At 46.2% G+C, this 23610-nt stretch overlaps 6 protein-coding genes across 11 annotated transcripts in view; 3 read left to right on the plus strand and 3 right to left on the minus strand.

Moving 5' to 3' along the window:
• The window catches only part of LOC122409367 (phosphatase and actin regulator 1), a 35428-nt gene extending 28491 nt beyond the window's left edge, over positions 1 to 6937 (minus strand). The window contains exon 1 of one of the 2 annotated variants that reach the window (XM_043416868.1): positions 6813 to 6937. In XM_043416868.1, the coding sequence (XP_043272803.1) occupies positions 6813 to 6861 (49 nt within the window). In that variant the 5' untranslated portion in view covers positions 6862 to 6937. Of the gene's footprint in view, positions 1 to 411; positions 676 to 6812 lie in introns of those variants that run through there. The other variant, XM_043416869.1, reaches the window with a different exon arrangement.
• Positions 721 to 3722, plus strand: LOC122409376 (uncharacterized). 2 transcript variants are annotated; one of them, XM_043416886.1, is made up of 3 exons: positions 721 to 1141; positions 1261 to 1551; positions 3095 to 3722. In XM_043416886.1, the coding sequence occupies exons 2-3, from the start codon at positions 1464 to 1466 to the stop codon at positions 3547 to 3549; spliced, it is 543 nt and encodes a 180-aa protein (XP_043272821.1). In that variant the 5' UTR covers positions 721 to 1141; positions 1261 to 1463; the 3' UTR covers positions 3550 to 3722. The 2 variants fall into 2 exon arrangements, with proteins under 2 accessions (XP_043272821.1, XP_043272822.1); XM_043416887.1 differs by having other exon boundaries at positions 722 to 1445.
• On the plus strand, positions 4433 to 8791 carry LOC122409370 (uncharacterized). Of its 2 annotated transcripts, XR_006260667.1 has the most exons (6): positions 4433 to 5089; positions 5160 to 5381; positions 5458 to 6286; positions 6371 to 6529; positions 6603 to 8115; positions 8345 to 8791. XR_006260667.1 is itself a non-coding variant. In XM_043416873.1 (5 exons), exons 1-5 carry the CDS (start codon positions 4961 to 4963, stop codon positions 6815 to 6817), a joined length of 1554 nt encoding a protein of 517 aa, XP_043272808.1. In that variant the 5' UTR covers positions 4433 to 4960; the 3' UTR covers positions 6818 to 8791. The 2 variants fall into 2 exon arrangements, 1 of the variants encoding a protein (XP_043272808.1); XM_043416873.1 differs by having other exon boundaries at positions 6603 to 8791.
• Positions 8792 to 9333: 542 nt separating this feature from the next.
• ntc (nutcracker) lies at positions 9334 to 11470 on the minus strand. Of its 2 annotated transcripts, XM_043416884.1 has the most exons (4): positions 11178 to 11470; positions 10408 to 10627; positions 9806 to 10099; positions 9334 to 9638 (listed from the first exon to the last, which is right to left on the minus strand). In XM_043416884.1, exons 2-4 carry the CDS (start codon positions 10575 to 10577, stop codon positions 9446 to 9448), a joined length of 657 nt encoding a protein of 218 aa, XP_043272819.1. In that variant the 5' UTR covers positions 10578 to 10627; positions 11178 to 11470; the 3' UTR covers positions 9334 to 9445. The 2 variants fall into 2 exon arrangements, with proteins under 2 accessions (XP_043272819.1, XP_043272820.1); XM_043416885.1 differs by lacking the exon at positions 11178 to 11470 and having other exon boundaries at positions 9806 to 10116; positions 10394 to 10532.
• A 134-nt stretch (positions 11471 to 11604) lies between these two features.
• LOC122409371 (Transducer of ERBB2) overlaps positions 11605 to 23610 on the plus strand; it is a 35075-nt gene continuing 23069 nt past the window's right edge. Inside the window, exon 1 of one of the 2 annotated variants that reach the window (XM_043416878.1) lies at positions 11605 to 11625. The gene's annotated coding sequence lies outside the window, so the exon portion shown is untranslated. Of the gene's footprint in view, positions 11626 to 11806; positions 12073 to 23610 lie in introns of those variants that run through there. The other variant, XM_043416877.1, reaches the window with a different exon arrangement.
• On the minus strand, positions 12521 to 23015 carry LOC122409377 (uncharacterized). The gene is made up of 20 exons (XM_043416888.1): positions 22229 to 23015; positions 22073 to 22146; positions 21845 to 21948; positions 21557 to 21703; positions 20756 to 21284; positions 19841 to 20066; positions 19456 to 19763; positions 19248 to 19349; positions 18746 to 18863; positions 18544 to 18676; positions 18008 to 18449; positions 17808 to 17919; positions 17543 to 17738; positions 17248 to 17441; positions 16449 to 16943; positions 16178 to 16383; positions 15791 to 16062; positions 15517 to 15703; positions 15243 to 15440; positions 12521 to 13297 (listed from the first exon to the last, which is right to left on the minus strand). The coding sequence occupies exons 1-20, from the start codon at positions 22253 to 22255 to the stop codon at positions 12889 to 12891; spliced, it is 4479 nt and encodes a 1492-aa protein (XP_043272823.1). The 5' UTR covers positions 22256 to 23015; the 3' UTR covers positions 12521 to 12888.

Raw genomic sequence — 23610 nt, forward strand, 5'->3', positions numbered from 1 at the left:
ACTGATTTCTACCAAGGTTTCGTTCTCAGTTCGCAACGAATTCTGCAAATTTGTACAGTGATCACAATCAAAGGAAAAAATTGCCTCATCCGTTTTGTATGTTCGACTACTCGTAGGGCGAAACTACTGAATAAATGTCAATGAATGTTTCACGAAGCCTTTTATAAATGCACAAAAGGATTTGCGGACGCTCTACAGGATTTTGATTCACCGTCTCGACTCCAAAGCGGCTCATTCTATCATATTGTGCGAATCTCTGATTATTCATTCTATCAAACTAGTTTGAATTCAAACTTTTGCCAATGAGTTTTTTAAAGAAAATACGTGAGTGTGAAAAAGAAGTGATTGAAATGACGACGCTCGAGTTGTATCAAAGCGAAGAAGCTTGTTCGGGCCCCGCGATGCACATACCGTATGAAAGAGGACGACATCGCCAGATTCGATTGAGCGGCATCCTCGTGATTTTTAGGCGAGTCGGGAAACTTATTTGCGCGACGACACCGAGAAAATATAGGTGGAGAGCGATGCGGCGGCGACGCTAAGCGATTCGAGGCCCGTGCTGAAGCTTGTATTCATTCGGGTATTGTACTAGCGGCTCTCTTGCCTGGCTTCCACCGATGACGAGACGACGACGTCAATCCCACTGATGCGTCAGTCGGAAACCATCCACAACTATGCATGTATGTATTTATTCTCGCTTTTCCATCTCCCTTTCTCTTTCTCTTGCATTGAGAAGCACCGACGAACGGCGGCGTCGAACGCTCGATCGCTTTTCAAAAGCTCACTTTGACGCCTCGCTAGCGCGAGCGCGCTCGCACGTTCTTCCATAAACTCACGCGTTCGATAAAGCGCGCGCGACCGAGCGGAGGAAAATTCCTCCGCGTACCGAGTCAAGGTTGAAGCGATCGCGCCGCGACGAGAAAAAAATATAAATTTCTCAACAACGATCTCCGACGGGTCGAGAAGAGCTTGTCACGATTAACGATTAGCGACTTCCACGCTGATGCATTAGCGACTATTAGCCCCAAGAGGAATAAACACACGCGAAAATACGTCTCGCGCGCGAGCATCGAAGAATTAAAGACACCGACGAGAGAGCTCCGCTTTGAAGCAGCTTTTTTTATCAAGCTCCGAATAAACGGTATTCACGACACTGATTTTTCGGGAATCTATCACAGATGCCCGCCCTCATATAAACAAAAACAACGAAGCCTCAAACGAGACTCTCAAACGATGCTAATCCATCGGAAATTCTATTAGAAACACCAGGCCGAAGTGCTAAGAACACGAATCAATGTTGATCGCTTTTCGTCTCTCTCTCTCTCTCTCTCTCTACGACTACGCAACCTACTAAATCGGTTAGAAGCGCAGCTCCTATATAAGAAGAATCACCAATTATCCGAGGATGTTCAATCGGAAGCGTCGGAACGTCGAGTCCACTACGCGTAAGTATTTAAAGCGAGATGAAAATCAGTTATCGTGGGACCATTGCCGTCATCGTGACGGTTTTTGCAACGGTCAACGCTCGGATGCTTCCCGATTTCAACACCGGTAGGTACCGCGCATGTTAAGGAGTTTCGGTACAAAAGCCTAAATATTAAGAAATTGATCAAATTTGGTGATAATGTTCTTCAACATCAAGTGCGAAAACACAAATTTTTTCAAAATTTTCTTCTACTTAGTTATCGAGTAATTACGCATTAAAGCAGATTTCTTATGCCCGGAATGTATACCTATATTTATGGAAACGCTATGCTTATACACGTCAACTTTAGTGATCAATTACTCGATAACTGTGTAGAAGAAAAATCTTAAAAAATTTGTATTGTCAAATTTGGCACTAAAGAATATGTTCACCAAATTTTATAAAATTCTGAACTTTTTGAAATTTTTTATGCTTTTAGCATGGTTTAGCATGGCAACATTGTATCGCCTGTACCGAAACTCCTTAACCATTGTCGTTTCGTCTCCTGTTCGAGTCTTTAGAATTTTTCCATTTTATGCAGACGCATCAAGAACATTTTTACGTTCTGATTTTATCTCATTTACACCGAATTGGATTTACAACGTTCGATTTTTTATTTTCTGCTTCACATAGCCGGGGGTAATTCCAACCCCACGATAGATTTTGCCTTGTGAATTCGTTTGAATTCCGACAATATTTCGAAGTTTATCCTCCTCCGGGTGAATCGATTTCTCCAAATCTAAGATTCCAACTTGACATTTCTATTCATGATTTTGAGGGATTTTATCAATGAAATTGGAAAGTTGAGCACTTTGAGTCGCTGAAAGACGTCAGCCTGGGGTAAAGGTCGACCGGAAGAGTCGAGTAAAAACTGGATTTCTGATATCGACTGGACTTTTTAAGGAAGAACATGCTATTCAAAGAACCAACTCAACTATTTTTCTCTTTTAATGATAAAAAAATGAATCAAATTTAGTCTCCCAATTATTAGTTAAAATTATGTGTTACTCGCTTGTTGAGATTGAACAATTTTTATTTAAACCCGCTGGCTCATGGTGGTGTCAAACCTTCTACCGTTTATTACTCGTTAACCTCAAACAAGTGTTTTTCTTTTTCCATTCCCAAGTGATTTTCACCGGTAACAAGGCTTTCTCAAAGCATCATTGATATCTAAAAACATTATATTTTCTTATTCTCGTTTTTGGCTCTCCAAAGTTGGGAGAATCCCTTAAAAAAATGTGGTTTTCGGTAATTGTGTTCTCGACAACTGGACGGGGTAGATCCTATAATAATTTCGGGAATAAATGCACGCTGTATATTTCTAGCATATTTCCAAATTTCAACGTCCAAAGTTGGAATTTTCGTTTTCCATTAGATTCGCGTGAACTTGCTTAATAAATATTGTGAAAATTTATAAATCATACCTGAGCGAATAGCTAAAGCGACAAAATAACAAGAAAAATTTTAGTTTCCGGTTGAGAGGAGAATAAAAACTCATCGTTGGCTCCCGACTCGTGCGTGTTATTCAACAAAAATCAGAACGACTTCAGGGTTTTTATTCAACCTCTCGATTGAGAAATGTTTGTAAACGAAACGTGACGAACGATCACCTGACTTTGATTTTCGCAGATCAAGATCTAATGGCCTGGCACGAGTTCGGTCTCCAAAGTTTCTATGGACCTTGGGGCGTGATTGCGAGAAAGCCGAACGGAGATTTGGTCGGCTACTCGGATTATGGATCACCGATCCCGCCGGATTTCCATCCGATATCGCCGACCGGGAACGAGCTTTCGTCTCAGGAACAACCGGATCCTCGTCCCTCGGAGATGCTCGCAGCCCCACTGAGCTTGCTCGACTTTTCCCGCTTCGATTCCCCAGGAAACGCGACCGACGAGGAGGACGGATCCACCGAAAGCCCGACCTCGGGTGACCTCTCGACACGAAAGGCACGGGACACCTTGGAACTCGTAGGAATCGTCGGCGTCATCGAAAACGTCGAGGATGTTTCTGGCAGCGAGGAACGCAGCAACGAAGTCTCGGAACAATCGACCCTTGCCGATTCGTCGACCGATCCCAACAGCTGATCGACAACGGAGGGGTCAAACAGGCTCAGGAAAATAAACTCCATTTTTCTCCCTCTCGAGATCCGACGACTCATTTTTCACTCGGAATGCTTCCCTTCTAAATCCACGAGCCAGCCGTATTACTTTTTTTTGTAAAAAAAACACTTTAAAAATAAATTCACAATTCCATGAGATTTTCATTCAGTTAAAAAAACAATCTTTCTGTGCCTACACTATTTGGCGGGGGAGAGATTAACGAATTTTTTAAATATTGTAATAAGACCAGACGTTCTTACGATCCATCTTTTCACAGTGCACACTTGGGCTAATAGAACTGGCGACAAATAATCATCGTTTCGTTAGCTTTGCGGTGATGAAGACCAAGAATTAAAAAAATTTCGTATTCTTCACACAACCCTATCAGAATCTTATTAAACGATTCTTATCACAGCACAAAAAGTAGTGAAGCATAGCAGCACCTTCAAAACAACATTTTACAGGTGTTTGTGAAATGAGTTTGAAAAAAGTATTTCTAAAGATAGAATTTGTGAGTTTTAGTATAACAATACTATCATAGTACTCGGTATCGAAATCACGCTCGCTTCAGTTCTCTCTCGTTTTTCCTACGATCGAAGGGCACTGGCGGGAAACATGCCAAGGGCTAAGTGCTGCACGTCCACAATGTTATCAGCATCGAGGCCTCGAGCGCTCGACGTATTGTAACGACTTTCGTCGTACCTGATCGTTCTCATAAGCTAATTGGTGCTTTAGAGTTACGTCACTGTGAATCACTGGAATTTAAAAAAAAAAAACTGAAAAAATCCAGTTCCGCGAATTCTGGAAAATTGTGAGTTTTCTCGATCGATCCTGGTTTTCCGGGCTCCCCTGGTCGGTAAACTACCGAAAAGTTCACGAATTCTATCGGTTTTACGTCCCGGAAAAATCAATTACGACAAATCGAAATTCCCAATAAACCAGACCAAAAATTCCGCCTCGATTTAACCGTGGAGATTTTCCAACTCCTCGGTGTACTTTGATTCCATGGCTCTGTCGTGCGACCAAAATTCGTTGTCACCCGGAGCAGGTGTAGAAAAATTCGTGCGCAATCATTAAACTAAAGTAAAGCGCGCACGATATAACGTTCGATAACAACGTGACCAATTGTTCAAACATCAGATAATTCGAGAGAGAGAGAGAGAGAGAGAGAGAGGCCGAGCGAAACAGCGGGAGATATCGAGTCTGTATAGCGCAAACAGAAAGAATCTGGTGCAATGGCGGGCTATCGGCTTATCAGAAGCATTAAAGACGGAGAGGGAGCTACTCGGGCCGGAGATATCTGTCGGTGGAACGTGGATGAAGAAATAGCGCGATTCAGTGTGCGCTAAGAATTCGGAGGGAGCGCGTTGTTGGTGGTTTCGGTGATCGAGGAACGATGTTGAAATACCATCGACTGATTCCCCGGGTCAGGTTACGAGGAGCGCGCTTAATTCGAGTGTATACAAAGTCGACAGTGGTTTTCTATTCGTTCGTAGTAGTCTGTTTTCTCATGTTTATCTCGCTTGTGAGTGATTTTTTTGGAGTTTGTGCCAAAGACTGGATCGGCAGGTTTCTGAGATTCTGCGTTGTTTTAGAGAACACGGAGACTCTCAAAGCTGAAAGACCTCGCGGAGGTTAAGTTCGAGGAGCTGAATTTGGAACTGAGCAGGCTACCGAGACCAGCGGAAGCGGAAGACTCTTGGAAGAGGCCGCGCATCGAAGACACCGCGATACTTTCGGCTTATTTGGAGACTCGGCCCGAGGTCGTTCTCGAAGAGGACTCGAGTCTGCAGCGTGACAACCACGCCTGGGCAATGGTACCCCCATCGCGAAATCAAGTAAAGTAACGACGGTTCACGATGAGTCCGAGCTCCCAAATGACTCTGTTTTCAGATCAGGATCATCGGCATAATACCGACGAGATTGGAAAAGTCTCGGTTGTATTGCTACCACAGATACAGGTACAAAGAGAGTTGGGAGAGGAAGGATGTTGTGTTCGAGGAGAAATCGATCGGCACGCGATTGGCAGCGTACAAGGAAAATTTTGGAATGGCCAACTGCGCGGCGCACATTCTCTGCGAATTGCCAGGACGCCTGAACAGGAGCGAGCGGATTCGCCTGCCGTACGAGGTGACGGTAACTTTGGAGGCCGTGGAAAACGCGAGGGATCTGAGGGACCGAGAATTCGTCGTCGTGCGTTATCCGAATAACGGTTGGAAAGATGTGAGCGATGAGAGCAGGCCGAGGGAGGACGGCGTGGCCGTTTGCGTTCAACCGCTTCATCACCGGTTCGGCGACGACCTCGATCTGGTCGCGTTCGTCGAATTTTATCGGGGCATGGGGGTCAGCAGATTCACTTTTTACAGGGACTCGGTGAGCCCTCGGGTGAACAAGGTCCTCGAGCACTACGTCGGTGAGGGAATAGTGACGATGATCGATTGGAAGCTGCCAGATTTTTATGCTTTCGAGAGGAATCTCCGGGTCGACGGTATTTTCGCGGCCCTCAATGACTGTCTTTACAGAAGTACTTTCCACGCTGGTTATCGATACGTTGCGGGGGTCGACGTCGACGAGTACATAGTGCCGAAGGAGCACGATAATTTTCAACAAATGATGGAGCACTTGAATCCCCGGGGCAACGATGAGCAAATTGGCGCGTGGATATTTCGAAACGTTTTTTTTTACCTCATGCACCCGGACGACACGAGCACTCTAGCGCCAAGTAAGCCCGCTCGCTCGTCCCCTCCTTACAATCACCGCAGTCCTTCCGACTCTATTTATCTTGCGAATTATTCCACATGCGCAGATCTTCCGAGACTGAAACTCCACGTGAAAACGTGGCGCTGGCGAAAGACGAATTCTGCATGGGATCGGAGCAAATTTATCGTCCAAGGACGCGACATCATTGATTTGGGCAATCATCGCGTGTGGTTGACCAAACGAAGCTGGTCGATTTTCGGGAGACGTGAGTATTATTCAACGTCCGGGGGAAGCGGACGACGACGACAGTGACTCGTGCCGATTGTTCCTGTTTCCAGGCTACCGGGAAGTCACCGTTGAACCCAAAATAGCGAGCTCTCATCACTACAGAAAGTGCGAAACAAAGATCGAAACCTGTTGGCAAAGAAGTACAGAAATCGACAGAACGGCGCATCGATTTACGGCTCGAGTCGCCCAAAGGGTCAGCGATGTTTTGAGAATCGTTTTTCCGGACGAAGCATCTCGCCCGGGATACAACACTAGCTTACCTTGACGATAGATGGGGAATTCGCCGTCGCTGTGACTGTGCCTCAACATTCTCGCGGAGTAGAAACGCCGCCACGAGCCTCGTTTCCGGTCCCTCGTCGAGTTTCCGGCAACGAGGATCGCCTCGTCTCTCGCGAGGCTCAATAGACTCGCCACCTCTTCGAATCTCAGCTCGGCCACTTTACAACTCTCCTCCACTTTCGTATGCTGGCCCAAAAGAGACGCCTCGACGATCTCCTGCCTCCGGTGTTTGTCCAATCGATTCGAACAGCTTCTTCCGGAATACAGCCTCGAGGCTCCGTGTGTCTTCTTGGCTTATTCACCCATCGGCGCTGCGGAGCGGCTAACGGTCAGTCTATATTTCAACGTGTCCAAACGCACAGTCGGAATATTCTGTTGATTGGCAAACTCGTCCTTCCATCGATACGACGAGATATCCACGGATCGAGCGAGCAAAGAAACTCTTCGGGGCGCTTCTTCTACCGATTTTCATCTCGAATGGTCGTACTAATAAAAGCTTTAAAGCTCCTTAAAACAGAGGAGTTATGAAAGATTAGTGAATCGTGAAAAGACTTGAAACGGCGACGCACAAACTGTTATACGAAGATTAAACGAACAGGCGTCGTCGAGAGAAAAGAGAACGAGAGGACGACGATCGTCCGGGACGGCTTCGAAGCGAACACTGCTACGACGATAGTTGACGCGGAGGGCGAGAGAAAGAGCCCACGGAGGGAGAGAGAGAGAAAGTGCGAGGTTGCGGTACGAGAGCAAACGGCGCAAGCTTGGCCGAAAAGCGAGCTGTGGAACCACATCATCCTATTTTGTCTCGCGACTACACCCACGACCTATCCTCCGGAAAAACCTATTGGGAGAGAGGCCACGACGGTGCATGCTTCTTCACCTGCGCAGGGAGAACGGAAAGTAGAATATCGCCTCTGTAACTATCTCCTCTCGTGAGCCACGACACGAGCTCTTCTCGATAAGCTGAGCTGCTCTATCCTCCAAACGACTCTCGCCTCGCTGGACCAACCGAGGAAGCGAGAGAAAGAGAGAGAGAAAGCAAAGGGACAAGGACGAGTTTGCGAGTGTGGCGCTCGTGACTCGGCTAGGGGGTCAAGGCCGAATCACGAGATCTTTCTCTTCGGTGCGAGGGTACGGACGATCGATCACCAACCTCACCGTTGCGTAGCCGACTGTCGTTAATACCGATCTCCACTTTTTCCGTTAACAATCACATTCGCTCTTTGATTTACTGCCGGTTGGTGTTTTACGACGCGGATCAAGAACCTCGGTAGAGAATCGACGGTGAGCATTGTAAAATCAAGCCGCAGTGTCAAACTACCCATCGTCGCTCTTACATTCTCGAATTTCAAGCTTTTCAGGCCTATTTCTCTCAAACTTCTCTCATAGAATGTGTCGAGTTGAGAAACTTGAAGCGGAGGACTATTTTTTCTCCACCTTCGCGCCCTGTTAACCCTCACATTATTACACAGTTTATTTTTCAGACGTGGCTGACGCTCATTTAATTTTTCAGCTCCTCGAATACACCGCCCCGTTTTAGCCTCCCACCACTGGTGAAAATTTGTATCAGCATCCGCTGCACGACTCGTGTCTGCCTCAAGAGTATGGATCGGTCGACTAACCTCACTTGGAATTTTCGATATCGAAATTCTTCGAGACAGTTTGACCGATTAAAAAAAAGCTCTGCCAGCCTACGCAGAACGATGACAAAAATCGACTGACAGAGCCTTTTTTTAATCGGTCAAACTGTCTCGAAGAATTTCGATTTCAAAATTTGCAGCTATCTCTCTCTCGCACCGACTGATCCATCCTCTCAAGGATGCTACTCGGTTATCCGACTAGTCTGGTAACCTGGTGACTGGGGAAAAGTGTACAGCTACTCCGTGTGATTTCTCATAAGAGGCCATGTTAACGTGACTTGTCGAGGCAGAAAATAAATTACAGATATTTCGCGTTACAACCCACCTCAGATCTCGAAGATTTGTACGAATGACTTTTACATCATGATCTAACATTCTGTAAAGTTTCATATTTTTCTGTCCATTAATGCTATTTCCGGCTTAACTTAAATCGCGTTCAGTTCCCAATTATCATAAACTTGCTAACTTTGAAACGTGGCCGAATGAGTGTGCGCATCATCGCAATCGAACGAAGTGATCGTGACGAGACGGGCTTTGTCGTTGGTAGGGGGTTCGAACGGTTCAAGTGTTTTTTCGAAAAGGGCTGATGCAATCTCTGCTCACGCTTCGATCAACGTCGAAATGAGCCTTCACCGATGACTCGTACTGGGAACGAAGCTTAGAGACGATTCGTTGTTACGTTTCTTCGTACATTTTGGAATCCTTGATGAAAGAAAGTTGAATGATCGTCAGCCTCGTCAACACCGGAAGAATCAATTAGAGAAGGTCGTTCAGTTCAACGATTTTCGTTCCCAGACGTATTCGATATCACGGCTGTTTACATTCGTTCGTCACCGCTTGGAAATTCCTCAGTGAAGACCAGTGATTGATTATTTTATTTATTCGAGCCTTGAATGTACTGGAAGCTAAAATGAATACACGTGATGAAAAAACGAGTAAAAAATGTTTAAAAGGTAAAATTAAAAGAGGAAGCATCATCTTCGTAGCGTGGCACAAAGTTCTCGAAATTCCCGACAACACTGAGCTGCCCGGCGGATCTCGGGGACTCCGAGCATCCCGAGAATATTGATTTTAAGCTCGGTCGGTAATCCGGATAAACTGGCGTTCGTGATTCCGGCATTCGTTAAAATCTCTCCCTTCATTGGTGTCACGAGGTTATCTTTGAATCTGTCATAAAAAAATGTTTGTTGGATGGACGATGTTGAACGCCGCGAATCGTTTTGTTCAGAGAAACTGTAGTCTCGACGAGCCTCGGGCCAGCAGACGACAGAGCTGTCAATATACTCGTCCCGAGACTCTGCCGAGTCTCTTGATTAGTACGAGATTGTTGTTACCTGTGGGAAAATTCTCGGAGATTCATGAAACGTCCGGTCAAGTCGCTCGAATACGGATTGATGTACTTGAAGCTCGAAAATGCGAGGGTTCTCGACTTCGTTACGCCGGAATTGTCGTTCGAGGGACATAAATTAATAAGAAGAACGTCACCGATCGGCACCGCCACGAGTTTGCAGTCCAAACGGTCGTTGCCACTCTCGTGCTTGAATTTCAATTGATAACTTCCATTTTCACTGAGACTACATCTCGGCTCGTTCGGACTCAACGCTTCGCCGATATTCTCTTCCTCCTCTCTGTACCATCGAAACACCTTATATCGGTACGCAAACGTAACGCGTCGTTTAATTATTTAGAAGAATAATCTCGAACTTTTCATAAGATGAACTCGAGCTTGGAACACACGATTTTTGTCACGTTTGTGACGTTTGCTTTTGGATTATTCGTGGAACAATAGTCGCGAACATTTTCATGTGTTCAGAGCGGATTTCAACAATTTTTTTACCAAAACTCTTAACTGTTTTTGTAGATTTGAACATATTTCTTTGCAATTATCGCACCTTCTAAAAAATACAAGTTTCTATACGAACTGCGTTGTGTGTACCTCGAACATGTGGTGTCGTCAATGCAAAATCCCGCTTCTCCCATAACGAGGATCGACAGAGCAACGACATACTCGTGATGATTCGCATTTTTCTTTAATTCTGTCGCTGCTTTTTCCAACGAAGGAACGAGCTCGAAGGACGTGGAATCCTCGATCAGACGTCCCCCCATAATCTAACAATATTTTGTTTCGAGATTTCGGCACAAAATACACTGTCAAACTGATAGAAGAAGAAAAAATAAACAAGGGCAACAACAGCTCGCGTTTCCCTGCGCGTTTTGCGAGGCAATGAATGTGAAGTACAGCGACAGTGGTCGCCGGTGGCGACAGTCGCGTTGATATGAAGAACTTCGCTTTTATGAGCGCATGGTAAAAAGCGACGGTGGTGCAACGTGCGGCAAGATGCGCAAGTACTACAATGAAATCGTTCGTTGTTGATAAAGTTTCCGTAGTATTATTAATCCGTCAGGAAAAAAGGCAAATAAATAAAGAATTATCGTTATTTTCGGTTGTTATCATTAAGGAGTGATGCCTGAACGGACACGAAATTAATCAAGCGCATTCGGATATTAGTTTGCGCTCAAAAACGACGAATAAGTGTGTGCAAGGGCTCGCAGGGAGGGCATATTCATCATCGTCGTTATGAGGCGACCACTTGTTGCACGCGGGGGAACAAAATTGGTAACTGGTACTCGATGGACACAGTATAGAGGATTGTAATAGACAGGTGTTGAGGTCCTCGTGACAGGACAGTAGACTTTCTTACGTACCGTTCGAGTCCGGGAGGTTCGAGTCGGAAGCGGAGGACGGTTCACGGTTCGAAGGATTTAGTTCGAGGTTGGAGAACGAGATGCGACCACGGTTGGACACTGCACTGTTCGCGACAAAGACCGATGGGACCACCGGCGCATCCACCGATTCGGCCATCTTCGAGTTAACTCGCTGCGTTAAACCCGTTCTTCGGCATCTACGGGTTTGCACCGCCTTCTCTCTTTCTCTCTCCTTCCTATCCCTTCCTTTCTCACTTTCTCTCTCTCTCTCTCTTTCTCTCGCTGCCGTATACCTTACACACCTCGTCGCATTCGAATCGGGCAGCATCCGCCAGCGGCATTTCGAAACTCGAATTTGCAACTCTCTCTCTTTCTCCCCGCCTCTTATCCGATCGCCAGGGACGTTCGCCATGTTGAGTACGCGCAAACGACAACGGATGTCGCCACGGTAAGCCTACCTGTGGCGTTTCGGTAACGCACAAATCATCCGCTACGAGGGGCTACCTTTTATCGTTGTCCACCGTGTTCATAAATGTTCTCATATTTTGATGAGGCAGATCTTTCGGTGGTGGCGTCGGTTGAGTTCGCATTCCATCTTTCTTTTTTTTTTTTTTGATGAGGTATATAGCATCCATGGTGGAGGACGAGAAAGTGTAGCCCCGTAGCGGACATTGCGCGAGTTACCGAAACGCCATCCGTCGCTCATTCATTTTTTTACCGACTGACGAATGTTGGAACTTGTGATAACCAGTGATAACATTCGACATTGACTATTGATAACGCGCGGAAAAACAAAAATGTGAAAAGAGCGAGCGAATTCATTTTTCAAAAAGGACAAAAGTTGACACTTCAGGATGAAATGCGTTGAAATTACGAGACATTGTTCTTCGCAAAGGTGAGCATCACGAGCGGCGACCGTAAGAGCCAATTTTATATCTGCGATTTTCTCCATTCGAATGATCTTTTTTTCATTGGTCAACTGACAAGCCTTTTCGGATCATATGAACAACGAAATTCTCATAGACACACGAGGCACTCGGTGTCGTAAGAATACAAATGTTCGATATTTCCGCATCGCGAGCCTACCCAATAAATAGCTAACACTTTTAACCTTTAAACCGTCGCGTTTTATGGCTGCTGCTCGCTGACAGTGAAACAAAATAACGAGCCTTCGAACTTTACTTAGCTCAAGCACGTGATTTCTCGAAGTGAATCATTCAGCGGTGTTTTTCCCTCGGATGCTCTGTGATAACAGGCGTGGATATCGATTCGTTGACAAAATAAAAATTATCGTCGGATGTACGAAAGCAATAAACACAACTCTGCGATCACTGGCACCATCTTACACGTTTCCTTCACTATTTATTTTGCGATTAAGTTGAAAGAATGTGGCGACAGTTAGGAACATTGGAATCGCCCTGCTTTCCATAAGTGATGAAAGAGTTCGTAAATACACCATTTTCTTCGTTTTTTTTATAACGAAGAAAATTTTTTATAATCGAACTGACGATATGAAAAGTTCACAAAACGAGAAAAATTTTTGAAAAAATTCCAAAAAACGAATTTTTCTCCACAAAAACGCGTTTTCAATACTTTTATTATTCTCGATAAAAAAAATCGATTGAAACAACGTCGCAAGGTCGATTTCGATAATGTACAATTAAATAGTTTTATCAACGCATAAAATTCGAGAGAAACTTTACACGAATTGTCAGACAGTTGTAAGCAGCTTAGCAGCAGGCAAAGTGACGCTTCCGTGTCCAGAAAGGGGGTACGGCAAGGAGGCGACTCCCTTGATAATTTTGCGACTTTGACAGCAGTAGCACTCGACGCTTCTGAGACTTTTCATGTAAACGGTCGTCTGGCCACCGATGACGAGCAGCTGATCGGCGATCGAACCGATCGCTTGTCCGTGTCTCGCGATACCGATTTCGCCGTGATGGCGCCAGAGGCATGTATTCCGATCGAAAATATCGACGCTCCCGATACTTTCGCTTATCGCACCGGCGGCATCGATTCCGCTCGTTTTTGCGACTCCCCCGACCGCGTAAAGGCAATCCCCGATTGCGTACAGCGAGGCAAAACATCGGGGCGACTTTAAGGGCTCCGCTCTTAGCCAACTACCGGAAACCCAAAATTCATATTTTTTCGTTCAACAATCCAAATACCTTAAAAGTGTGTTTGTTATAAAAACCATGAAGATTTGAGCTTAGTTATAAATCACAATTATTTTAAGCGATTGTTAAATAAACGGAATTTCAAACTTTAGTTACTCGATTATTTTTTTAGTATCGGTTAGTAGAAAAAAATACCAAAAAATCGCTTTTCCCTCGAAACACTGTCCTCGAAGACGAAGACAATCGTGTCTCAAGATCATTCTTTTTTTCTTTTTTTTTTATATATATATTCACGCCAAAATGACCATTTTTTCATCCACTTTGAATGCTCGAGAATTTTAATTCGTTGTTACTTCGTTTAAGGAAGATCACGCGAATCTAATGGACACCGAAAATTCCAACTCTAAGAGTTTGAATTTGGAAATGAGTTAGCTTAAATTCGGATTTAAGGTAACTCCTGTACTGCATGCTGGTCAAATGAGTGCTAAATTTTCAAAACGCTTTTAGACCAAGTTCAACGCACCGATTAAGATGATGAATCAGTCGGTAATCACAACCGCGAGTGCGAGAGAGATAGCTGCAAATTTTGAAAAGGAAATTTTTCCACATCGTTCGTCTGATCGAAAAAATAAAAATGTCATCGGATTTTTGCGATCGTGCTGCGTACGATGACATTTTTATTATTTTAATCGGACGAACGATGTCAAAGAGATTCAATTTCAAAAATTCGAGGTGTGATTACCGACTGATACATCATCTTAAACTTATTGTTCCAAGCATATTTTATTAACGCGAAAAACCATTTAAAATTATAGTTTTGCAAAACTATCAACTGATAGATGCAAATTTCCACGATGACGCATTTTCACAGCTATTTTTCAAAGAATCCTCTGTACTTTTTAACCGATTTTATTGCACCAAGTTTCATTTTGTTCCTCAACCGATCCTCTACGAATTCACCGCGTAGATTTTCCTTTAAACTCATACCTTCAGAAATTATGAATGAAAAAGTTTTTTCACTTAACGAACAATTGGCTGAAACAGTGAAACGATCGAGTTAAAAAAATAACAACCACATGGTGGATTTACAGAGGACCAAGTTGACGAACAAAATGAGACTCGTTGTAATAAAATCGTCGAAAAAACGCAGATAATTCTTTGAAAAATAGCAGTGAAAATGTGTCAGCGTGGAAATTTGCATTTGTCGGTCGATGCTTTTGCAAAACTAGCTTTTTTAATATGTTTACATCTTAATGAGATGTGCTGTAATACAAATCCACCAGAGATACATTTAATCGGTACGTTAAACTTGCTCCAAGAGCGTTTTGAAAATTTAACACTCATTTGACTAGCATGCAGTACAGGAGTTACCTTAATGGAGCGAGATTCTCCGAACTTTAGAGAGCCAAAAACGAGAATAAGAAAATATAATGTTTTTATATATCAATGATGTCTTGAGAAAGCCTCGTTACCGGTGAAAATCACTTGTGGATGGAAAAAGAAAAACACTTGTTTGAGGTTAACGAGTAACAACGACAAACGGTGGAAGGTTTGACACGACCATGAGCCAGCTGGTTTAAAATATAAATATGCATACGCATATAAATAGAAAATGGCTGTTGTTACATTTTGCTTGACGATTTAACTGGTAAAGTATTTAAACCGTTGTCATTGTATTAAAAATTGATCAATCTCAACAAAGGAGAATAAATTTTATTCGTTTTTTTGATCATTAAAAGAGGAAAAAAGTCGAGTTGCTTTTTTGAATCGCAAGCAACGCATGATCTTCCTTAAGAAAAAGCGTTTTCGGAACATTTTTTTCTGACTCTTCGGTGGCTCGAGGAATGGACAATGAAAGCGTTGAGAGAAAAACTCGAAAAGATAATTGGAAATGATGAGTGAGTAGTGATAGGGGCGAATAAAATGTTTAGGAATCGTTGGGACTCGCCAATCGTTCAATGGATCGTAGCACTCGACTTCTCGTGTGAGAATCTCCTTTTTGGAGTTGCTGAAAGTCTTTCCTCCACCGACCCATACGAGTTCCCGGTACTTGGCAGCGGCGGGTCCGATTCGCGGAGCACTCATCGGTCGCATTTCCCGCCATTCTCCTTTCGAAGGATCGAACGCTTCGACGCTTTTGAGGGCGCTATAAAATTGTGAAATTCCTAGAGCTGACATATACCGAGCCTGCAAAGCGTCGGATCTGGATTCGAGTGACTTACGATCCGGTCTCGTCTTGGCCACCGATCGCGTAGATTTTCCCGTTGGAGACGACCAGGCCGAAGTCTTTTCTCGGGGTCAACATAGCCGCCTCTTTGAACCAAACCCTCGTCGCAGGATCGAAGCTCCAAACGCTGCCGACCACCGGTTCGCGTCGCTCGATATTTTCGATCCGCGGATCGGCTCCACCTGCAGATCGGGCGGGACGAATTTCTCGTTACTTTTACAGAAGCGCGACGCACATTTTAAAATTCGATCAATTTTCCCCCGACTTACCAACCAAATAAATTTTCCCTCCGAAGTAAACGGTCGAATGGCGATGCCGCGGTTCCGGAATCTCGCCAACGTATTCCCACTCGTTCTCCAACGATTTGAATCGGTACATGTCCTTGGCGGTGTTGCCACCGATTCCGTATTCCTGGTGGGGGTCGAGACCTCCCAGGACGAGGATCGATTCGCAGTTTGTAAAGAACAAAGAATCTTTGCCGTGAAAATCGAGGCTGGTCGAGCCGCTTTCGCCGATGAGGCTGTCGCTCGTCCGAATGACTCTGCAGGATCGATTTTACTTTCACTTTTCCATAAATTCGTCCTCCGAAGAACCGCGAAATAAAATCTGTACAATTTTGCTGCAGATTGAATTTTTTTATCGCGTCAAAGACTCACAGGCTTTGATAGCAGGCGAAATTGGCGACCGAGGGGTTGTTGGTTCTCGGTGAAAAAGCGTCGGTCTCAGTGTCGGTGTTTTCGGACTGCGAGATCGACGACGTTTTCTCATCGAAGCTGTGGAAGACTCCCGGACGATGGATAGTCCGGACGGAGTCGCCGGTTTCTCTGTGCCGATTTGTATCCTCCGATCTGGGAACGTCCAACTAGCAAAGGAAAGGGTCGTTGTTGAGAGAGCGAAAAAGTTTCGATTTACGCGGCTCGAACGTACGCGCAATCCTTCGAAAACTTTGGACGCGGCGGGGCGATCTTCGCGGCCGGTGAATTCGAGCCTTTTTTTCCGAGGGCTCGGTGATCGTCGGGGAATCTTTGATTCTCGTTGCTCGTTTTTGCTCCGGCTGGCCAAACTGACGGAAAGTCTGACCGATTCGGCGCGCGGTTTCTCGCCCTTTCCTAACAACTCAGCAATTTTCCTCGTTTTTTGTCTCTCCTCGGCGGAGCAGCTCTTCCGAATCTCGTGATATTTCGCGCGAGTTTTGTAGCCTCGGAAGATCGCTTGGATCGTCGTCGCAGCCTCTTCTTCCGATTTGCTCGAGTAGCCTTCCTCGTAATTCGGGCGCTTTCCATCCGCGCGTTTCTCGGCCTTTCTCGCCGCGGTCTCCCTCCGTCGACTCGCTTCTGCGACCTTCGTCGATCCTCTTCCGGAAGCCTCATCGGGGACGGCGAGGCTCGCTCGTTGTTCGCTCGACAAGTGCCTAAAAGTCGTCTGTACAACGTCGCTCTCGTTACCCCGAAATTAACGCGCGGGACCAGCCCGACAACCGGTGATAAAAACAAGTATATGAGCGATTCGTCAAAGGTGAAATGAAAGAACAGCGAATAAGAGAGAGTCGAGACCTTCGTTCATTTTGATTGCTTTATTTTTTGTTTTCGTTAATTTCTTTCCTTCTAATTAATACGTTCGAGGATTTGAAAATTCAGTTGTTGGTCGATCGCCACGAGCCGGTCAGCTTCCCGTTCGGGGAGCTTCTCCCCTCTCTCCGGGGAGCTTCGTTCGTTGGCCTACTCACCCCTTTCACTCTTCTGTCGAAATTGATCAAGTAATCTCCGAGGATTTCCGGTGGCATCATCCCCGCCGCCCCGGGCATCCCCAATGGCGGAGGCCCCAAGCCCATGCCCGACGCGCCTGCCATCCGATTTCCACTGTATTTATCCGACTTTGGAGCGTCGTTCGGTGCTCTCCCTGCGCCGCCTCCGTCTCCACCTATACTTCGTTCGATGAGTCAGCAGAGTGTGTTTTATCGTTCGATCCGTTTCGATCGAGCGATTCGTAATCTCAACCGCGATAAATCGTTAAGCTCGTACCTGGGGCAGGGATAATCGAACAAGTGTCGGGCTTCCCGGATTCAGTTTTCCCCGACGAGTAACTCGCCCCGGCTGCGGTATCTTTTTGCCGTGGACTGGACCTCGATTCCCCGGTTTTTCTCGACTTTAACTCCGGCATTTTGGTTCGCTGGTACTCTTCGAGGTAGAGCAAAAACTCCCGGTAGGTGACGTAGTTCTGTGAAGGAAAGTGGAGGCTTCCTGTTGGCGCTTATCGGGCTTCAATAATTAAAGGGCGAGCTCTTACTTTGTCCTCGCCAGCCCAGTTGCGGTTCGTCGGCTCCGTGAGGCCCAGCAGGTCGATCCAGTGATAATAATCCTCGGTTTGATTCCCGTACCAATATTTTATTATGACGAAACTGCTCGGAAGGAGGACGGAGCGGCGTGAGATCGCGGAGGGGACGAATTAAGGAGCGCGGGAGGAAAAAAGGGCGGAGATGAACATACGCTAAACCGTCGTCAACCATTTTCTGGATCTCGGGGTAGGACATGAGCTCCATGAACTCAGGATTCTCGGGATTCCGTTTGACGTCGATGAGCTGCCACGGCGCGATGAGCCCGAACCTGACGCACTTGAGGACTTGAATCATGTGCTGCTTGCGGGCTTGCCAATCGTGCATGAGCCACCGAACCGCCGACATCAGAACCTCCATTTCGCTGTTGACGCATATGTAATTCGAGCGCAAAAGCAGGCAGAGCTCGTCGATCGAGAGCTCCAAAAAGTCCCGCGTGCTGACGAGCATCAAGAAGAATTTCATGATTCTTGGCACCATCAGTTCCATCACCGCCGTGTTACCGATCTTTCGGGCTTCGAGGTACAGCAAAAATGCGGTGTCCTCGGTGAAGAGCTCGTCGTTGTCGATGAACGCCCAGCACTGCTCCTCCAGTTCTGAAATCAAGGGGAAACACGGAGGGACGAATCGGGATTTGATTTTTCTGATTGGAGCGAGGCCACGCCTCGGGAAATTCGAGTTGCAAAAGACCTTTGATCCCGAGCTGCTGCGCGGCCATAAAAATCTCGAGAATGTTGTCCCTTCTCAGCAAATGACAACTCTCGCTCGTCGGGCTTATCATCCAATCGTAAATAATGCCAAAAGCCTTGGACGTTACGCTGCTCTGAAATATCTCGCGTTTTGAGCAAGCTCCGATTTAATTGAACAAACCTCTTACGGCCTCGATACTTACCCCGGTTAGATCAACCTCCTTGCAATTCTTTTCGTCGAAGTAGCTGCTGTAACTCTGCAGCACGAGCAGGTGACAGTGGAACTCGTCGTGGCCGAGGCGGACGATGCAGTCGGCGTTTCTGTAGCAAAAAATCAATAATTACTCGACGAGATCGAATCTCGAGTATGGAAAACAAATTTTTGCAACTTTTTGACAACGCGCTTTTCGTCCAAGGACCTTAAATAGCGTTGCCACGTTGAAAAGTACTGCAAAATTTTGTTTCACGTCGTCAGGACGTAAAACGATTGAATCACGAAAGTTGTTTGTGCGTGGAAAAACTTCAACATTTTTCCGCGTTCTCAGCACGTTCGCTGTAACCACGAAACGAGACTCCAAACTTTTATAATTCGACACTCTTAAAAAAATGAAGAAAGCAGAATTCTGGAGATAAAAACTATCGTCGCGGTGCCACCGGACGAATCGACCCAGTTTTCGGGCATTTTAAGGAGCCTCCTCGACTTACTTGTAATTCGTGATTCGTCTCGCAAGCTCCCGATACAGATCCGTCTTTTCCGGTAGAATAATATTTTGCCAATCGATCGGTTGTTCTCCGGTGAAGCCGAGCCTGTCGTCAGTTTACGAGGAGGAGGAGGAGGAGGGGGGTGAGTGCTCAAACTCATTTGCCGTTCGTTCCGCCTCGTTTGTACGAATGAAAAAGTGAGGGTACTCACGAGGAGAGGGGAACTTCGTGGTTGCTCGGTGCCGTCGCTGATCGATGCTGAACGTTCTCGGCTCCGCGATTTTCCTCCATTTCTTCCGGGCGGATATGGAGCGACGAAGATCTGAAGGGCCGAGTTCGAGGGACGTAGCCCGAGGACGATTCTTCGACTTGTCGCGAGCGAGTCTCCGCCGATTCGCTGGCTTCCTCGTTCACCACGCCGATTTCTTCGGCTCCCTTGCCGATTTCCGCTTTGACGTTGACCCTCGTGTGACGCGGATCGGCCACGAGAACGCTCACTCTTTTCGACTCGAATACGACCTGCCCAAATATTTTGAATCATTCAATTGCCCTCTTTTCTCGATCGAACGTCTGCTCGACGAGAGATTCCTTCGCACCTGGTTCGGCACGATCTTCAAGTTCCCACTGGCAGTTTCTTGGAAGGGGAACTCTCGTTTGTCCTGGTTCGAGGGGTCCTCGGGGCCCTGGGAATCTCCGCGTTGCCGGGCTTCTCGTTGCTGATTCTGCATGTGTCGCATGAGAAAAGCGACTCGAGAAGTTTCTCCGGACACTCGCTCCTCCTGCTGCTTCGATCTTTCCCGACTTTCAATTTTCCTTGAACAACTGTCCTCGTCAACAGAAAGTTTTCCGAGATTCATTTTACGCCGAAATTTACAGCGAAAATTAAGGCGCTACTGAGATTCGCGGCTCGTCAGATCCAGAGGAGCTCAACTGATTCTCAATAATCTTGTTTTTCTCGGTCCCACTACAATTCAGGAGCGTTTGCTCGGTGCAAAAACTTTGAACTCGACTGAGATATCGAGGCGAGGGTCACGCAATACACTCGCGAAACTCTAACGTCGTTTTCAGCACCTCCCCCCGTTCGCCACTCGCCGGTCCGAACAACTTGAAATTCTGGGCTATTCTTTCTCCGTGTAATCGAATCGATGAAAATTCTCTGATTTTTTTTTTTTTTTTTTTTCAATAAAAATTACAATAAAGCACGTAAAATCGAAGTTTTTGAGTTGCAACGATTGACTTGTTTAATTTAATATTGGAAAAATACTAGAAAGTGATCGCGATTCCCCTGCGCTGTCCCTGGATTCCATGACATTTGAAAGAGTCAATAAAAAAGCGTAAAATGTTGTTTTATTTTGGCATTGTGGGTGCGAGGATCGAATGAAAGTTCGTTTGGATCAATGCGGTATAATGTCGTGTCACTTTTCTCGTCGGAATATTCGCCAAGTAGGATTTAGGAGGGAAAAAAGGGAGAGCGAACGACGTGGCGAGTGATCAGGAAAAAATGGACTCACGAAGAGCGATGAGCCATCAAGCATCGAGGGAAGGATTCAGCTGTTCGGCATCGTTCCTTCGAATTTCGGTTACGATGCTCTCGTTCGAAATCCCAGCTGCTGGCGACTCTTTTGCCTCGGAGGTTTTTCCGGGCGTTGAATCTGGCGGATCGTCGTTTTCGGCGTCGAGAGTCCGGGCTTTCTTTCGCCCGGGGCGAAGTAGTTTCAGGTGTTGCGGCGGGTGCGCCCGGGAGGAAGGGTCGAGCGTTGGCTTCCAATTTTTTTATCGCGTCTCTGGGTTGCTCCGCGATCGCCGGCAAGGCGACGGTAACGAGGGTTTTTTCAGATTTTGACAGGCGAACGGGAGGAGCTTTCGACGGCGAGGACGAACACGAGGACAAGGGCGAGCGAACGGAGGCAGAAGGAGAGGACGAATCGGCCCTTTTTTCCTCGTTGCTCTCCGCGTCGTAAAGTACGACGACGCTACTTTTGCTATTTTGCACGCGAACTCTTCTACGAAATGGTTTTTCCTCACTCTCTTTAACGCTCGCTGCAATCAGAGTAAGTCTCATATAAAAATACGCGAAAAACGCCCCGACTCGACGATCAATTGACAGCGATTCAAATATTCCGTCGAAACGTTTTGCTATAAAAATCGGAGATTCGATGGGAGCGTGGAAAATCTTAAAAGCACTTGAATCCGTGACAGTTTTTCGGCTCGCCGAAACCTCCCTCGTCCCACCGGTCTGAAAATCTCCGTAGAAACTTAAAAAGTGTATTTATCCGAAGGTGATTGAAGCTATCGGAGAATCGAACGCGTACGTTTTTCGCTGTGATGACGTATCGCTTGGATGATCCTCGGAATTCCGACCTCCCCTCGGTCTCTCCTCGATTCAACGTCGGACCGGCTGATTTCTCCGATTCTCGAATATTTACCTTCCGCCAAGGTGCAACGAGGTTGCTCCGGAGCTATAAATAAGGAGAGGAATGATTTCCGTGAATCATGCATCTTTCTGTCTCTCTCCCGGTCGACGGGGGGGGGGGGGGGGCTATCGAGAACAAAGTTCTCGCTCTGCGCGGCGGGAGCGACGAAACACTTACGTCACTTACGTAATTTAGCGAGTGGTGTGTCGGGGCAATTGGCGAAACAAGAGCGCGCGCGAACGAATCTCGAAAGTCTCCGACTCCCTCGCACTCTCGATTTGTTCCGTGGCCTGTGACCGAATGGGAATGAAACAAGGGAGAAGTCGAATTTAGTGAAGAGAGAGAGAGAGAGAGAGAGTTTTTCATCGAGGCCTGAGCCGGAGGCTTAAATCAACAACGAAGGATTTTCCTAACCTTGGATTCAACAGATCAATTTCGAATGGACTCGATGAATCGTTTTCGGAGGTCGATGCGTCTACGGAACAGTCCTGGCTCCGGAGAACCCGATAATTCGAATGTGACCCGGAGAACCAAGTCTCGTGACAAAATAAAATGTGACGAAAAACTCACGTCATATCGCGTCAAAACTCTTCGCATTATCCGCTCAACATCGTCCTCTTAATTCCTTCCACGACATAATCCAAAAATCCCACTGTCCAGCCCCAAATTCACGCGGATCACCGAAATCCTCACTAAAATACCTCGGTAAACTAATTCGAAACGAAAGAGAATAAAAAAACGGTTTACTTTAGGGGTTCGCGCGTGTGTTGGGCTGGAGGAGGCCCTAGAAACCAAACAGACGACGTCAGAGTGCCCGCGATCGATATGCGCTGCTTGCTTCTTCTTCTTCGTCAAAGACAAAAGCAATATCGCGATAAGTTCCGCAAATACTGCAATTTCATACCGCCATATCCGCGTGAATATACGCGAGGGGAGGAGGAGGAAAAAAAACGCTTCGATCTCGTGCATTGAAATTTTCTCGTATAGTGTGCGAGGTTGCGGAATTTAAGGAGGGGCGGGGGGCGCAGTGTACAGACGCCAAAAAATGGTGAGAGCGTTGAAAAACAAATATTTTTCTTCGACGTTTGAAATCCTCTCGATATTCGTTGAATAGTCACATCGCGGCATGGGCTGATCGGTGTGTTGAGAGCGCGTTTGAACAAAGCTCTTGTTGGGGAATGTCGAAGAAATTTGAAGCTCCCGAACCGAGTTCGATTGAAAACGCAGCTTTTTTGCTGCCCGCCTTTTTTCATCAGCCGGAAATCAGCGTCGCCAGATGTCTTCGAAGTTGCGTATATATAATTTATTTATGAAACTCCGTGATAAATGCGAACTCGCTGTCGATCGCATATGGAAGAGACTGTAACCGCGTGGAAAGAGTCGAGGACTGGGAGTTCTCGGCTTTAAGGGTGGTGGAAGCGGTCGTGGGCGCCGTTGGCAGGCTGCATCGATCGCTCGCTCCGCGTCCTGGTGACCTCGACCTAATGCCACCCTCATCCACTCCGGCCCTCCTCTCTCCGTAGGGAGAAAACAACACGAGCTGGGGATAGGTTAGCTTCCCCCCGTCAAAACATCCCCCTCTTTTCTCCCGACTTGGCCGTTTTCAATAGAACCCTCTTCTCCGTCGCCCGAGTGTTGGAAAAATCTTTAATCTCAAGCCTACATCGTCATCGCAGTTTTAAATGATTTTTTTTTTTTTTTTCAAGAAAAATCTTCTCGTTATTGATATTTTCTCAGGTTTTTCCTCGGGTTTGCACATCGAGCGAAAAAATGCACAATTTTTTAACGTCTCAAGCCACTTGGGGATCACGATCGATAGAGAGTACGGAAATAAAAAAATTCGCAAACTTGCTATTGATAGAAACAAATATTGAAGGTTTTCGAAAGCGGATGCTCAAAGACTGGGGCAAACACATTTCACCGTGATGCACCGTAAAGTTTACTCAAAGATT

The sequence above is a fragment of the Venturia canescens genome, chromosome 4 (genome assembly GCF_019457755.1).
Source record: "Venturia canescens isolate UGA chromosome 4, ASM1945775v1, whole genome shotgun sequence".
Lineage (NCBI taxonomy): Eukaryota > Metazoa > Arthropoda > Insecta > Hymenoptera > Ichneumonidae > Venturia > Venturia canescens.

What these genes read in the sequence shown, in the direction of transcription:
- LOC122409376 (XM_043416886.1), top strand. Translation starts at nt 1,464, where the DNA reads ATGAAAATCAGTTATCGTGGGACCATTGCCGTCATCGTGACGGTTTTT. An exon ending in GCTTCCCGATTTCAACACCG is followed by an intron (nt 1,552 to 3,094) that starts GTAGGTACCGCG and finishes TGATTTTCGCAG; the next exon opens with ATCAAGATCTAATGGCCTGG.
- LOC122409370 (XM_043416873.1), top strand. Translation starts at nt 4,961, where the DNA reads ATGTTGAAATACCATCGACTGATTCCCCGGGTCAGGTTACGAGGAGCG. An exon ending in TTCTCATGTTTATCTCGCTT is followed by an intron (nt 5,090 to 5,159) that starts GTGAGTGATTTT and finishes GCGTTGTTTTAG; the next exon opens with AGAACACGGAGACTCTCAAA. An exon ending in CACGAGCACTCTAGCGCCAA is followed by an intron (nt 6,287 to 6,370) that starts GTAAGCCCGCTC and finishes CCACATGCGCAG; the next exon opens with ATCTTCCGAGACTGAAACTC.
- ntc (XM_043416884.1), bottom strand. Translation starts at nt 10,577, where the DNA reads ATGGGGGGACGTCTGATCGAGGATTCCACGTCCTTCGAGCTCGTTCCT. An exon ending in GACGACACCACATGTTCGAG is followed by an intron (nt 10,100 to 10,407) that starts GTACACACAACG and finishes TCGATGGTACAG; the next exon opens with AGAGGAGGAAGAGAATATCG. An exon ending in CTCCGAGAATTTTCCCACAG is followed by an intron (nt 9,639 to 9,805) that starts GTAACAACAATC and finishes TTTTTATGACAG; the next exon opens with ATTCAAAGATAACCTCGTGA.
- LOC122409377 (XM_043416888.1), bottom strand. Translation starts at nt 22,255, where the DNA reads ATGCGAAGAGTTTTGACGCGATATGAC. An exon ending in ACTGGGCTGGCGAGGACAAA is followed by an intron (nt 17,739 to 17,807) that starts GTAAGAGCTCGC and finishes TTTCCTTCACAG; the next exon opens with AACTACGTCACCTACCGGGA. An exon ending in AGGGAAAATTTATTTGGTTG is followed by an intron (nt 15,704 to 15,790) that starts GTAAGTCGGGGG and finishes CCCGATCTGCAG; the next exon opens with GTGGAGCCGATCCGCGGATC.